Source organism: Pteropus alecto, unplaced genomic scaffold (genome assembly GCF_000325575.1).
Source record: "Pteropus alecto unplaced genomic scaffold, ASM32557v1 scaffold22, whole genome shotgun sequence".
NCBI classification, from domain to species: domain Eukaryota; kingdom Metazoa; phylum Chordata; class Mammalia; order Chiroptera; family Pteropodidae; genus Pteropus; species Pteropus alecto.
Genome location: NW_006434839.1, coordinates 9711369 through 9725879, shown reverse-complemented (window position 1 = coordinate 9725879; position 14511 = coordinate 9711369). Strand labels below are relative to the sequence as shown.

At 39.0% G+C, this 14511-nt stretch overlaps 1 protein-coding gene across 1 annotated transcript in view; it reads left to right on the top strand.

The window, feature by feature from the left end:
* The window catches only part of STRIP2 (striatin interacting protein 2), a 41123-nt gene extending 32695 nt beyond the window's left edge, over window positions 1–8428 (top strand). Inside the window, exons 18-20 of the mRNA XM_006910526.3 lie at window positions 2655–2759; window positions 3618–3822; window positions 6013–8428. Of these exons, the coding sequence (XP_006910588.1) occupies window positions 2655–2759; window positions 3618–3822; window positions 6013–6263 (561 nt within the window). The 3' untranslated portion in view covers window positions 6264–8428. The remainder of the gene's footprint in view (window positions 1–2654; window positions 2760–3617; window positions 3823–6012) is intronic.
* The last annotated feature ends 6083 nt before the right edge of the window (window positions 8429–14511 follow it).

Below are 14511 nucleotides of genomic sequence, written 5' to 3'. Positions count from 1 at the left end.
ACTTTTATAACCAGTGTCTTCAACTCTGCATCTGTTAGATTATTTGACTTCATTATATCTGGATCTCTATTCTGTTCTGTCATATGGTTTCTGCTTCTTTGTCTTCTCATTTTGGCTGCCTTTCCATCTCTGTTTCTATGTACTAAGCAAAGCTCCTGAGTCTCATGGTCTTAGTAGTGTGAATTTGTGAAGTAGGCGTCCAGTGGCACAGTCCTGAGAGGGGTTCAGCTGCAGGCCAAATTTAGCCCAAGCTTCTACCCCTCTGGGGCCACCTGTTAAGATTCAGCAAGCAATCCACAGATGCTGTGCTTATAGTTGCCTCAAAAGGCCACACCAGAAACTGAGGCCAGCTGCCTCCAGTGTGAGGCGCTGCTCAGCTAGGAGCACCTGACTTGCTGAGGATACACATATATGTGGCTTGGGTGGGGCCGCAAGTTGGGAGAGGTAGGGTTTCAGGAAATCTTCTGGGCAGAGTGACCTCTCATCCAGTTTGATGACGTCACAGCTATGGCGGCACTGTGTCTGATGCACTGGTCTATGGGAGGGTTCAACAGGGAACAATGTATACTGCTGGCACTTCTATACAGAGCAAGTCTCTCCTCAGCCCTCACTCCAACAATGTCTTCCTGTGCCCTGGTGCCTACTGCGCGCAGCCAAATTGGCACTGATGCTCAGAGTGAGCAGGTCTGTTACCATGAAAATCTGATCTCGGACATGGCCCCTTTAAAAGGCGTCTGCCGCTGCCGCATCCTCCATCCCACTCAGCTGCTGGAGACTGGGCAGCCCCAGGTCCTCACCCGGGCTCACCCTCCACCGCTGCAGGGTGACTTCCTGTATTTCTCCCTAGTTGTATGGCTTGTTCATCTAGATCCCAGGCGACTTCTGCCTGCTGCTGCTCCTTGTCATAACCCCAATCTGGTCACCAGAGGGATGAACAGAACCTCTATCATCTACGCCATTTTTCCCCCAAATCCTCCTGAAACGTTTTGACCTATTGTCTCATTTATATCTTAGGCAAGCCTAATACTCTCAAAAATCTTGGATGTTAGATCCACATTATATGTATGCCTCTCTTGCTTGCTTCAAATTAATTTGGGAGAGGAGGGGGTAATTTTCCATTCATCAGGAATGTTACAGGAAGCGACACCCAACAGAGAAAATTGGACACTCAGACAACTTTGTTAGAAGAAGGAGAATTTATTGCCAGCAGAGAGCATGGGGCTTAACAGCACCAAAGCACGAGCTCTCCTAGGTTAGATTTCTTACAGCTTATATACCCTTGCAGTGTCCATGCAAGGGGCACGTGATTCCTTTGTCTGAGATTTCACATGTACCTCATGACTCAGGATGAAGAGGAGGAGCTTCGGGTGGGGGACTACAAAGGGAGAGGAATTTCCAGGCCACTGGTCTTATCTATTTACAGGTCGTGTGTTTTGTAGAACCTGCAACCTTGGCATTATGGGATTCTCTAACAGAGAGACAGGACACTGAGGATATAAGCAAGAAGCAGCACTTATTGATGCCGGCACCAGCTCGGCGGATTCCTATCCAAAGGCTGAGACTTGATTGTAACATAACAGGCAGTTTTATACAGTTTTGTTATTCCTACACAGTTACAGAGATAAGGAAGAACATTACTTGGTGGGCAAGTCATGAATCAACAGATGTGAGCTAGAGAATCCTTGAGGTGGGGGAAGTAGCTATGGGAAAACATATTAGCTGGAGAGTCCTGGAGGCGGAGAGAAGGCAGTCAGGAATGGACTTTAACTGGCTGCGTCGGTCATTTCTGCAAGCCCTTTCCTTTGCATTTTTCAGATGCCTCCCCTCCTCTCTTAAGATGACAGCTTACTTCCATACACCGCCTATTCCTACATTCTCCTATCACTTTGTAGACATGAGGAATTTCCAAGATATTAGTTTGGCCGCGATGCATCCTCATCGATTTATGTAGTTTCTAACACCGCTATATATTTATAGGCCTTCAAATCCATAAGGACTCTATTTTTGTCCCCAAAAATAGATTCTATGAGTAGATACCTGTTTCTAATCTGACATCCATCTGTTATTTCTGCTTAAGTGCTCATAAGATATCAAGAAACATACAAGAGGAGAAACATCTAGTTAGAATTAACCATCTGCCATTTTTCCCTTCTGTGCTGGAGAATTAAGCAATTTATTGCAATATATTTGATAAGGGAGGGTCGGGGCTAATTCAAAAAAAAAAAAACTCAGCCATAATGAATATCAGATCCATCCAAAATAGTTTGAAATCTACCAGAACAGCTAGCAGTTACAAACACAGCCTATGTAAGTGTTGTAAAGTGTTTGGGGGTAAAATTCTATCATCTTTTTTCTGATCCTAAATTAGGAAGCTGTATAAGAAAACTTACTTAAATGAAGTTCCTATGTCCATGTATCATCTTTCTAACCAGTCAATACTTGCTCTAGGTAGAGTCTTCCAAGATTGGCAGCTGTGTATTTTTAAATGAAAGATACTGCATGCTTTAAGGCCTCAGTGTCTGAAGAGCAGGCTGATGAAGAGGTAGCATTTCTATGGAAGGCCTCATCTAAACTGACCAATAGTGACTTTCAGACTTCTGTGGGAATGAAAGCCTTGTAGGGATTGAGATAATGATGGTCATGCCTTATTACAGGAAGCTGGAGACAACAACCAGTTCTGCTGGAGGAACCTCTTTTCCTGCATCAACCTTCTGAGGCTGCTTAATAAACTGACCAAATGGAAGCATTCCAGAACCATGGTGAGTGGGGCTTCAGATCACGGAGGTGTCATTTGACTGAATTTTTTTCATCTTCGGTAAATATTTATAGACCTCCGGCTTTGCGAACTCGATAGACAGACACTGAATGCTACATAAGATTTAGCCCCTCCTAATTCTGGACATCTATTTTATTTGAGATAATTATTTCCCAGTCCATTTCTTTTCGGGGAGCTGAATATGGACCCTCCCTCTGGGCCGCTCTGGTAGGGAAGTTAGCATTGTTACTTGGATTGTAGTCACATATCCCAAATGACACAAGTCTGAGAATATTCATTGCAGCATTGTTTGTAATTATAAAAGATTAGAAACAACCTAAATGCTCATTAATATGGGACCAAATGGTTAAATAATTTGTGATACCTCCTTATCATAGAATATTATACAACCATTGGGAAGAATGAGGCAGTTCTATACTGATATGGAATAATTTTCAAGATACATTGTTTTAAAAAAAACAAGGTGTGGAACAATATGACAGAATATATAGTTGGCTATCATTTTTACTAATAAAAATAATAATACATATATAGAATTATCTCCAGAAGGTACACAAGAAACTGCAAACAGTGGAAATGAGATATATGACAGAATTTTTTTGCACTATATATTCATGCACTTTGACTAGTAGAGACTTTTAATTGAGAAATAAAAATAGAGTCGTTCCTCTATTTCTTGAAGTCTAAATCCAAGTAGAGCCTGGACCATAGAGTCTCAAAAGTTTCCCAGGGTAATCTGAGGCCAGCCAGGTTTGGCTTAATTTGTCTGTGAGTTGGAAATTCCAAAGAACTTTAGATTTTTATCTGTCTTTCTTCACTCCACCCCTCTTTGAATGGACAGATGCTGGTGGTGTTTAAATCTGCTCCAATTTTAAAGCGGGCTCTCAAGGTCAAGCAGGCCATGCTGCAACTTTATGTCCTGAAGCTGCTTAAAATACAGACGAAGTACCTAGGGCGCCAGTGGAGGAAAAGCAACATGAAAACCATGTCAGCCATTTACCAGAAAGTGCGCCACCGCATGAATGATGACTGGGCTTACGGGAATGGTGAGTGTTCTCAGAGCTCTTGACCTGGGGTTTAAACAAAACTAAGTAAACATTTACCTATACTCTCGTAGAATTGTTACATATTTTGGATGAGAAAATATGCGATTATAGGTCAGGTGCTGATATAACATACTAAGGCACTATCCCAATCTAGCATGTACTCTTTCCATGAAAATTCATTTTATTAAACAAGTACACTGAGGGATAATTACCTCCTTTCCAAAACATTCCTTTAAATGAGGTTTCCCAAGAGATTTCTTAAATTAAAATAACCTTTTCTTATTACAAAGCAGTTAGAAAATACAAATAAGCAAACATTTTACAGTATTACCATATTTCTGTCATATTTGTACCACCTAAAGATTGCCACTGTTAACAACTTATTGTATATTCTTCCAGATTTTTCTATATATACACATTTTATTAAAATGAAAGCAAATTGTATGTGCTGTTTTATAATCTCTTTTCAGTTAATATTATCTCCACCTTTCCATATTGCTACATTTTTATTTTATCTAATAATCAAGTCTATATTGAGAATTCCCCAGGTGCCCCCAAACATTCTTTAAAGCTATTTTTTTCCAAGTCATAATCCAACCCAGGACCATAAATTCCATCTGGTTGTTATATCCTTTTATTAGTTTTGAATCTAGCAGTCATTCCCCTCATTACTCCCCAAAACACTAATTGAAGAACTAGGCCAAGTTTCTTGCAGAATATCCACTTTCTGAATTTGTCTACTTGCTTCTTTGTGGTGACATTTACCTTATTCCTCTATCTCTGGTATTACCTATAAATTGTAAGTTAGATCTAAAGGTTTGATGTATTCAAACTTTTTGGCTATGGGACATTCTAGGTAATGCAGGGAACTGCATATTGCCTCATAGGAGACATTAAAATATCTGGCTGACTTTCCAAGACTTATGCTAAGATTGACCAGAGTTCGGAAGAATTGACCAGAGTTCGGAAGAATTTATTTTGGAGAGCTTTTTAATTGTATTGACATTTGTTTTAGTGGGATTTGACCATTATTTGCATAACTGCATTTAAGAGTTTTTGGTAAGATGACTAATAACTTGTCTTTGCAGGGGGTTGTAACCTGCCTGAATTTTAGAGGGTGTTCTAGTAAAGGGTACAGAGAACTAAGGGAAGCATATGATTGGCAGATAAGAAGCCAGGATGCAACTTTTACTATAAGACATAAAGCACAATTAATTGTTTAACTTCTCATAGATTTTTAAAACATGAAGATGTTTTATCCTGCAAATTGCCCATCTGTTGTGCTACTCTCATGAGCCTAAACCCCAACTGTACTTCCTTAAGATAAACCATTGTGTGTGGGACATAAAAGATCTGGGAAATATGCATCTCTGGCCCTGAAGTAAGTGCCTAAGTGGGATAAATAGAAGCAAAACAGATTATGTTTTCTGTTTTTACCTCCATGGAAGCCTTCACCTTGTAATCTTAACATAAGCTGACACACATATTTATCATGTGCTGAGAGAGGTCGCAGGGAATCAGGAAAGTTTAGTAATTGGTCCATTCTGATTCTTTTTGTTGTACCCCTTCCTCCCTCTCCCCATTCTTTGAGAGCTGGTGATTCTGTCCAATGGGGAAACTCCCATCCTGGAGAAAAGGCTCAAGAAAGGAAACTAAGTTGCCATTTTGAAAATATAATGAGCAGGTCCTCAAATAACATCATTTCATTCAGTCATTCCATTATAACGTTGATGAGATGCCTTTGGAAACTTAACTCTTGTTTATATCAGTGAATCTATGGTAAAAATGGTTTCATTATATATCATTTTACTTAAAGTCATAGAGCCAATCAATGATGTTGAGGACTTACTGTACGTATAACTAACTAGTAAGAAAGTAAAAAAATGAAAAGGAAATACAGTAAAAGAATCTACCTCCCTCAGAGTCCCGTTTCCTTCTCAGTGGTAATCACTGTTACCGGTTTCTAGACTACCCTTCCAAAGATACTCTCTGCATATAAAAGCATATATATGTTGGCATGTGTTTCGAACTTGAGTGGCAGCATGTTGTTTACTTACTTTGTACATTGCTCTTTACGGAAAAAGGAATTCTGAGCAGTCCATTGTTGGTATCCTATAGACCATGCTCTGTAGTAAGGGGAGCAGTGTCCTGAGTTGTATACATCTTTTTCTTTCTCTCTTCCCATCACAGACATAGATGCCAGGCCATGGGACTTCCAAGCGGAAGAATGCACCTTGAGGGCCAACATTGAGGCTTTTAACAGCCGCCGATATGACAGACCCCAGGACTCTGAATTTTCACCTGTGGATAACTGCTTGCAAAGTGTGCTGGGGCAGAGGTTGGATCTGCCTGAGGATTTCCACTATTCATATGAGATCTGGCTGGAAAGAGAGGTGTTTTCACAGCCCATCTGTTGGGAAGAGCTGCTCCAGAATCACTGACTAAGCTCTTGTCTGCAAAGCCTCTGATTCATGGGGGTTGGCTCCAATAAATGGTGCTCTGCCTACCCTGCCCATCCAGCCTTTGTTTCCAGCTCTAGAAGTGCTTGTCCAGGGGAGAGCTGGCCCAGTCCAAGGACATCCAGTGTAGTTCAGGGTGTTCTGGGGCCTGCTGAGCCTCGAGGTGGTGCAAGGCGGTGACCCTGAGTCACAAAAAAATCGATCAACTTGCTCTGGGGTCTCTTGGATGCCAGGTGGCCTTGGAAGTCTCCTGCTGGATCAGTCCTGGATAGGCTCTTTTGTGGGACTTCTCCCTACTTTTTAGTCTTACCTAGAACCAGCCTGGCCTTTGCTGGCCCCAAGAGTGAGAATAACTTCATTATGGCATTGGCCTGTGGCATTCATCATAGTAATGGGAGGTACATGTCATAAAAGAGAACATTTTCTTCTTGCTCACCCTGGATTCCTAGGATTTACCAGAGGTTTGGCAAAACCAACTTTGAAATTAAGTCTGTATTTTAAGTTTAAAATTTTGACACTCACCTCTTTCTAAAATCATTAGCGTTAAGATGATTTTAGAGCACCTGTACCTCCTTTGTGAAGGATGATTTACCATTACCTGACTACTGCATGTGTATTTTGTGTATTGTGTAAAGTTTTTTTCCTTTCTTCACCAAGAAACTATGTTCAATGTGAAAATTATTTCCTTGTGTACTCTGTATAGGGCCTAGAGTGCTCCACCACAACCAATGTGAAACAGTCAGGACTTCTTTAAGGATATTTCTATATTTCTGAAACTATCTTAGTCTTAAAATGACTGAGTACACTGCAGAAAATTGTGGGTTTTTTAATCTAATTCATTTTTTAAATTAACTACAGAAAGTTTTATTTATTGAGATGGCATGTCCATTTGTGCTCATGATCGATTATTAATTGAACAGCAAGAGTATTACAGCTTTCCATTTTTCTGTTTCTATGCTGATTAATTAATTTTTTCTGCTAGTGGTTTCAAAGTGTCGTGTGGAGATTTAGCGATATTGTTAGTACCTGAAAGTATTGCACATTCTTTGACTATATAAAGTACCAACTTCTTTAAACTTCTCTTACAGTAGAATCACATACTTCCCAACAGAAACGGTTTTAGAAAAGTTGCTGATTCAATCAGGATAATTTTATTTCTCTTCTAGCCCCACATTTGTCATCTATGTTTTCAAGCTTTTTTAACTTTAAATCACTTCCTCCAACATAGACACTACTGAATCTTTTTTGTGATAGCCCAGGCCACTTTAATTGTGCCAGGAGGTCTAATCAAAACTGGTGTATTTACTCTGTCCTTTGTCAACCACAGTCTCATTTGGAAGTCAGGATTGAGTTATAAACCATGTCCAAAGGAACTATACCAAAACTCTAATTAAAGCTTGGATTTCCCTTCTTTGTGCTTTAGGGTAACAGGATTTCTGTTTTTATGGAAAGGTCATGATGAATGTTAAGTATGTAATGGATGAATCTTTTAAAAATAATTTGTAAATTTTGCCAAAGTAGGACGGTAGTCCTTGTAGCAATCAAAATAATTTACTGAGCATATCATCTTTGAACTCTATTCTATAAATTTAATGTGATTTAAGTAAAAAGATAATGTTCAAGGAAAGAGCAGTCATCAATCTATTTCTTTTAAAGCCATATAGTATTTAATTTGTGTCAAGAACAAATAAGTTGCCCTTTTAAAAATATGCACATGAATGCTTTCTGAGGCATAGAAGTATGCTAAGCCTTAACATTTTATACTTTCTTACCAGTCTTCTCTAAGGGAAGATTAATTCCCAGTGCAGATGGAGAAACTGTGGCACCAAGAATAAGTGATTAGTTTCATTTCATATCATTTTTTCACTGACTTGCTTGGACTAGTATTCAGGTATTGACAGCCAGCCCCATATGCTAAGGTAACCAGTTTGAATCTCCCAATCTGAGAGCCCATGTGTGTGGTTAGGAATAAATTCAGATTACTCAACCTCCAATGGTGATAACTTTTACTACAAGGAAGACCATTATTTGAGTGCTTAGTACAGTAGAAGATTTTTATTTGTGAATATTTCAGTAAAGTTTGTGTTGATTGTTGATAACACTGTTTATCTACTGAAGCACTTTAATAAAAAGAGAATTGAACTGGAGTTAGAAATTCAGTCTTCAAAATTTTTCAACATGAGACTCTTCAAGACATTAGATACAAAAGGAAAATTAAAAAGGATGAATATATAAAATCTTATATTAGTATTCCCTGGGAGTAGATGAATATAAGCAACTACAAAATCTCAGCAACTTATGACAAACTTTTATACTTTGTTCATGGGTCCAGGCATCGGCTGCAGCTCTGCTCAACTCAGGTTGACTTGCTAGATTGGCTCTGTTCCCCATGTCTTCTTATTCTGGCACCAGGCTGATAGAATAGCCCCTACCTGGGATGTACCGTCCTCAAAGTAAAGGGTAAGAGCAGGAGAACAAACCATACCATGCAAGCACATTTAAAGCTCCTGCTTAGATGTGGCATGAGTCAAATTGCTTATTCCACTAGCTTAAAGCCATTAACACGGACAAGCCAACCATTGCCCAGAGCAGCACACTGCCTGCAGGGAATCTGGATTGCCAGAGACAATGAGTTACAGCAGCTTCCCAGTGAGCTCATGAGATTGGTAGTGGGACTTTCTGAGATTCTTGGATTTTCAACAGATTTCCAGTGAGCATTTGAAACCACCCATTTCAGTGCTTTATGCTGATATAGTCAGTTGTGGCTTTCTTGGTCAACTTCCTTATCCACAGTTCCCCCAGGTCTTCCCTTAACAATAATCACTGTTATAAAGACAGTCCTACAGACAAAGGTTTCAATGGTTTGTTTCTCCCCCAAGTAGCTGTGGTGAGTTTGAATTCTTTCCTCTAGTCCTTGAAATGACCCATATTTACAATAAAACTAGCTGAGAATAAGAATGCAGTTGTGGTTCTGGAACACAACTGACACTTGTTTATATAACAATCAAATCCATGACCTTGATCTCATCAATGCTATAATTGGTGAGTTAAGTAATTAACATCCAGGTTAGGTCAAGTATGAACTTTGCCACTCTTTTGGCACTGGGAAGCTACATGCTAAGTGTGTGTTCAGGGTGATTTACAGAGGTTAGGGAAGTCCCGCCATTATCTCAGAAATACTGGGCATGGTCCATCTGCTGTACCTATAACTCCAGACCAGACTTTTCTGTATTAGTGTGATAACAGAATGTTCTCTGTAATAAAAGAATGTTTTACAAAACATAGAATTAAGCTATAAACATTTGTGAAACACTCAGTAGGTTCTATAAGCAGCTAGTACTTTAATAGTAATATATATTTTATATGATGCTTTTCAACATGAGACACATCAAAAAATTTTAGAGTATATATGACTACGGCATGATTTTATTATTTATATATTAAATATAACCTTTGTCTTCTGGGCCTCCTGCTTTCTCATTTTCTCTCAACCTAAAAAAGAATATAGGCATAGTGAAAATAATAACTCACTTCCTGTATACTCTCACCACTCAATACTGAGATATTAATTAGTTGGAAGTTTAATAATATAAGGAAATGTGTAATCTCTAAAATAGGGTAGAACATAGGGAGAGATCAAAGCTCTGTTTGTACTGGCGACAACGTGGAAATACTTTTGGAAATGTTGGCTTGGTTAAGTCCTAATTGGTGATTTTTAGAAAACATGTGAATTATCTTATTTCTCCACTAGTGAATTTTCAGTAGCCTCTGGTATTCCTTCAGAATTCCTGGTTTGAATTGTTTACAGAAGGTAAGTCTTGAGTACCTTATACCTTCAAACACCTTTTCCAGGTGAATGTATTTTCTCAATGTTTCACTTTTCTAATGTGACCCTTAAAATGTTAAATCTCAATATTTGGACGCAGATTTTTCTATGGAAATATATTCTTGAGTTGCAAGGGATCTGAGGTCATCTAGGCCAATCTCCATCCAGTGCAAGAATTCCTTTAACAGCTTCCCCATGTTGCTTATCTAGCCTCTAATATTTTCACTGACGAGAATCTCACTACTTCATAGTTTCTATAGTAACAACTAAAATGTCTACAACAGAATTAAGTATCTCAATACAATCAACTTGTAGTAATATTTAGGCCAGAAGATCCAAGCAATAGGACAGAGCAATCTGAAATATCATCTCCTGCCAGCAGTTCTGGCCTTTCAGACTCCCAGATCCTATAAATGTAATGAGATTGTGCCTGAGTGGGCTATGGGGAGGTGTTCACGCTGTTTGTTCCTTTATAATTAGGCAGATTTAAATTTCAAATAGGAAGGATTTAAAATTTTTACTTTTATTTTATAGGAAAGAAAATAACCAGTCTTTCTAAGGAACTGCAAAAGTGCAAAAGTCATTCCACCTCTGCTCAAACACCTTCGATGACTTCCTTACTAAATAAGAGTGCCATCTGTCCCCTTGCCTCCAAATGGAAACATTACTTTGAACATTCTGTAACTTTTTGTTCAAAAGCTTAATGGAGCTGGCATGACAAAGATCCTCCATGTGTATGCCTGTGAAAATGTGTCTTCACCACAAGATGTGAGATATTTTACCCAGAAAGGCTACACAGCATAATGGATCAGATTGAAGGTACTGGACTCAACTTGGTGAGTTGTTATATCTAGATTCTGATTCTATTAGCTATGTAATAAGTGGCAAGTTATTTCATCTCTCTATACCTTAGATTCCCCATCTTTAAAATGGGAATAATAACACTACCTACCTTCTAGAATTGTAAGAATTAAATGAGTCTATGTGCATATAGTACTTAGAATAATACTTGCTAAACACAAGTGTTCAATTGCCGATTATTATTATTTTCTACCTCATTCTCCTTTCTTTCAAAGAATCCCCCAGCAAGAATAATAAATAGCATTTTAATTCTCTATATCAGGGATCGGCAAACTACAGCCCTTAGGACAAATCTGGCCCACTGACATACAGCCTATGAGCTAAGAATGATTTTTACATTCTTAAATGGTTGGGGGGCGGGGGGATCTATAGAAGAAAAAAAATTATGACACATGGACATTTAATGAAATTCAAATTTGAGTTTCCATAATAGTTCTATTGGAACACAGCACACTCATTCATTTACACGTTGTCTATAAACGCTTCCGTTCTACGGCAGCAGAACTAAATCATTGCAAAAGAGGACACAAGGCCTGCAAAGCCTAAAATATTTAGAGTTTGCTGACCCCTTCTCTAAGAATTTCCTCTCCTGAGCCTGCCCCAGCGGGTCTTACTGTACCCTGGGTTCTCACTGCTGTGACCATAGCAGCTGACCAGAAGAAATTACTTTCAAAGAATATTTTACATTTTTGGTAACTTCGTCGATATTAGGGCTCTAATGGGTGAAGTGAATGCAGCGCTATACTGTGGAACTTAATGAGATGAAAAGAAAAAGGAAAAGAAGTAAGGAGGGGGAAAAGGAAGGAAGATACTACCAGAGTAGAAAGGAGGAAATAGAAATTTTAAAATGTAGCTTCTAAGAAAAATAGTGATAGAATATTCTAAGTTTGGATATTCTAAGAATGCATGCTTCAATTCTGGTAATGTTATATTTTTTTTAAAGAACAGCACAGTTAATGTTACTATTAATAAAGAAGACATAAGGATGTATATTTATAAACAGATAAAATTAACTAGTGCTATTCAAATGTGAGTTTGAATAGTTATCTAAATTTAACATCTTCCAGTTTACACAGGAAGATTTGTTCAGTTCTTGTAGAATAAACAGATCTTAAGTCCTAAACATTAAATGATTTTTAAGTAGACTAGTATTTAAGAAAAATGCATATGTTGTCAATCATATTTTGATTCTAATGGTAACCAGCACTCTGTGTTATAACAAAGTCTGCTTTTCAGCCACACACCTCAGCAGCCCTCCTCACTTATCTCTCTGCAAGGTCAAAGCTAAGGCTTTCTCCAGTGCAAAGTCTGAAGATCCGTTGGGTCAATGGAAAATGGTGCTGCCAAGTTCTTCCTTTCACTAGACCATTAATTTTATGTCCCATTTGAAGTCCACTGACAAAGCATGCTTTCTTGTGCTTTACATCGTTTTCAGCTTTACTGAGGTATAATTGACAAATATAATTATAATATATTTAAAGTTTACAGCACGATGATTTGACATGCATATCCATTGTAAAAGGATTCCCATAATCAAATTAATTAACACATCCATCACCTCACTTATTTACTTTTTGGTGAGAACATTTAAGTTCTACTCTTAGCAAATATCAATTATACAATACAGTATAAACTATAGTCACCATGTTTTACGTGAGATCCTCGGACCTATTCATCTCATAACTGAAAATTTGTACCTCTCCCCATTCCATTTCCCCGTCCCTCCAACTTTATATCTTTCAACAATTTGAATTCACAAAGCACTCTCATATACATTCTAGTATGCCACCTTCACAGCAACTCAAGGAAAGAAATTGCTCAAAATTGCTTAACTAATAAATAGTGAGGCTAAGACTTGAACCCACATCTTCTGGCCTCAAGTCCAGGGCACCTTCCTGAATAATTTTAGTTTAACAGCACAGGCTGAACAAATAGACAAAATTGGCTTTGACTCTGTGTGAACTTGAGCAAGTTACTCACTCTCTCTGACCTCAAGTGCAAATTGGAGAACTTAACAGAAACTATTATACTGGCTGTAGTGAAGTAATAATGCCATGATGTGTGCAAAGCGCTCAGCAAGGCACCTGACATCAGTGCTCCTTCAATGTTAACTATTATTTTCAATACAAAATGACGAAAGTCTAGTCTAAAATAATGCGGATGTCAAGGGAGGGATCAATATAAGAGAATTTCTAGAGGATGCAGAGGCCTTGGTGATGGACTCATCATTCGAGTTGGAGAGAGATGAGTCAGAGATGACAAAGACTGGGAGAGCAATTTTGCCACTGACAGGGGAGGTTAAAATGAAGGTGAGATGCCCTAGGTCCAGGGAATAATGGGGCCTGAGGACTGGGGCTCAGATGGAGGCCATTCTTCCACGACAGAGACTGTATCATCCCAAGAGAGGTAGTCACTGACATCATGTGAGAAGACAAAGGAAAAATGGCAAAGGGCTGAGGATTGGACTTTGAGATCAGCCAACAAGAGTCCAAGAGAGGCAGTTTGGTATGAGATGACTAAGTGAGCAAGGAGCATAATACACTTCTCAGAAACAAGTGGGGAGACAGAACAGGAGGAGCGGGTGGGGAGCAACATTAACTTAGTTTCAGAGGTCAATGAGAATGAAGTTGCTGGGCTTGGCAGAATGAAGAGGATAATACTTCTCACTCAACCATGAAAATTATTCCATTAATGTCAATTATTACTGCTGTAGCACACAAATATGAGCCTGAAAGAGGTTGCCCACTATGGAAAAGAGGAGACAAGTAAACGTATAACTATACCAGGAGACTTGGCTGACTTTAATGGGCATAAAGTGCTGGTGGTGATTAGTTGAGCTCACGGAGATGGTACAGTTTGTACCGGGCCTTGAAGGATGAATAGGCTTTTGATAGGCAAGGAGGAGAAGGCACTCTAGGTAAGGGTGACCACGGAAAGCAAAGGCTAGGTGCTATGAGAATGCATCAAATCCCAGAGACTAAGGAGTGTGGCAAAAAAAAAAGTATGTAGGGCCTGTAAGAGTAAATAAAGCTAAAAAAGCAGATTGAGGCAAGATTTTGAAAGGCCATCAACACCATACAAGGAGTTCTTAACTTTGTATGAAATAGTCGTTAAAAGTTTTTAAAAATGGGTGAGATATGATTAAATCTACACTCTAGGAAAAAATACCAGGGTGGAGAGAAGCCTAAGAGACAGCAGGGCCAGTACAGACCTGACACAGGTGGTGGTCTGGGGAAGGGGGCAGATTGAGAGAGGAAGGACAGTCCTCAGAGAGATAGGGCTTGACAAGGAGCAAAGTTGGAGCCCAGGTGACTGGGCACACGTGGCACCATCCACAGACCATAAAGTCAGGAGGTAGCTCGAGTAAGTGTGGGTAAGAGCAAGCTGTGGCTATACCTAAGAAAGAAGTATCAAAGATGACCAGCTTCCAGTTAGGTCCTAGATGACTGCTGATGCATTTATCCAAAATGAAAGAGATGCATATCTGCTGTGAGAAATGCTTGATTTTAGATATGGTGAGGTTGAAGTTCCTAAAAGCTGAAG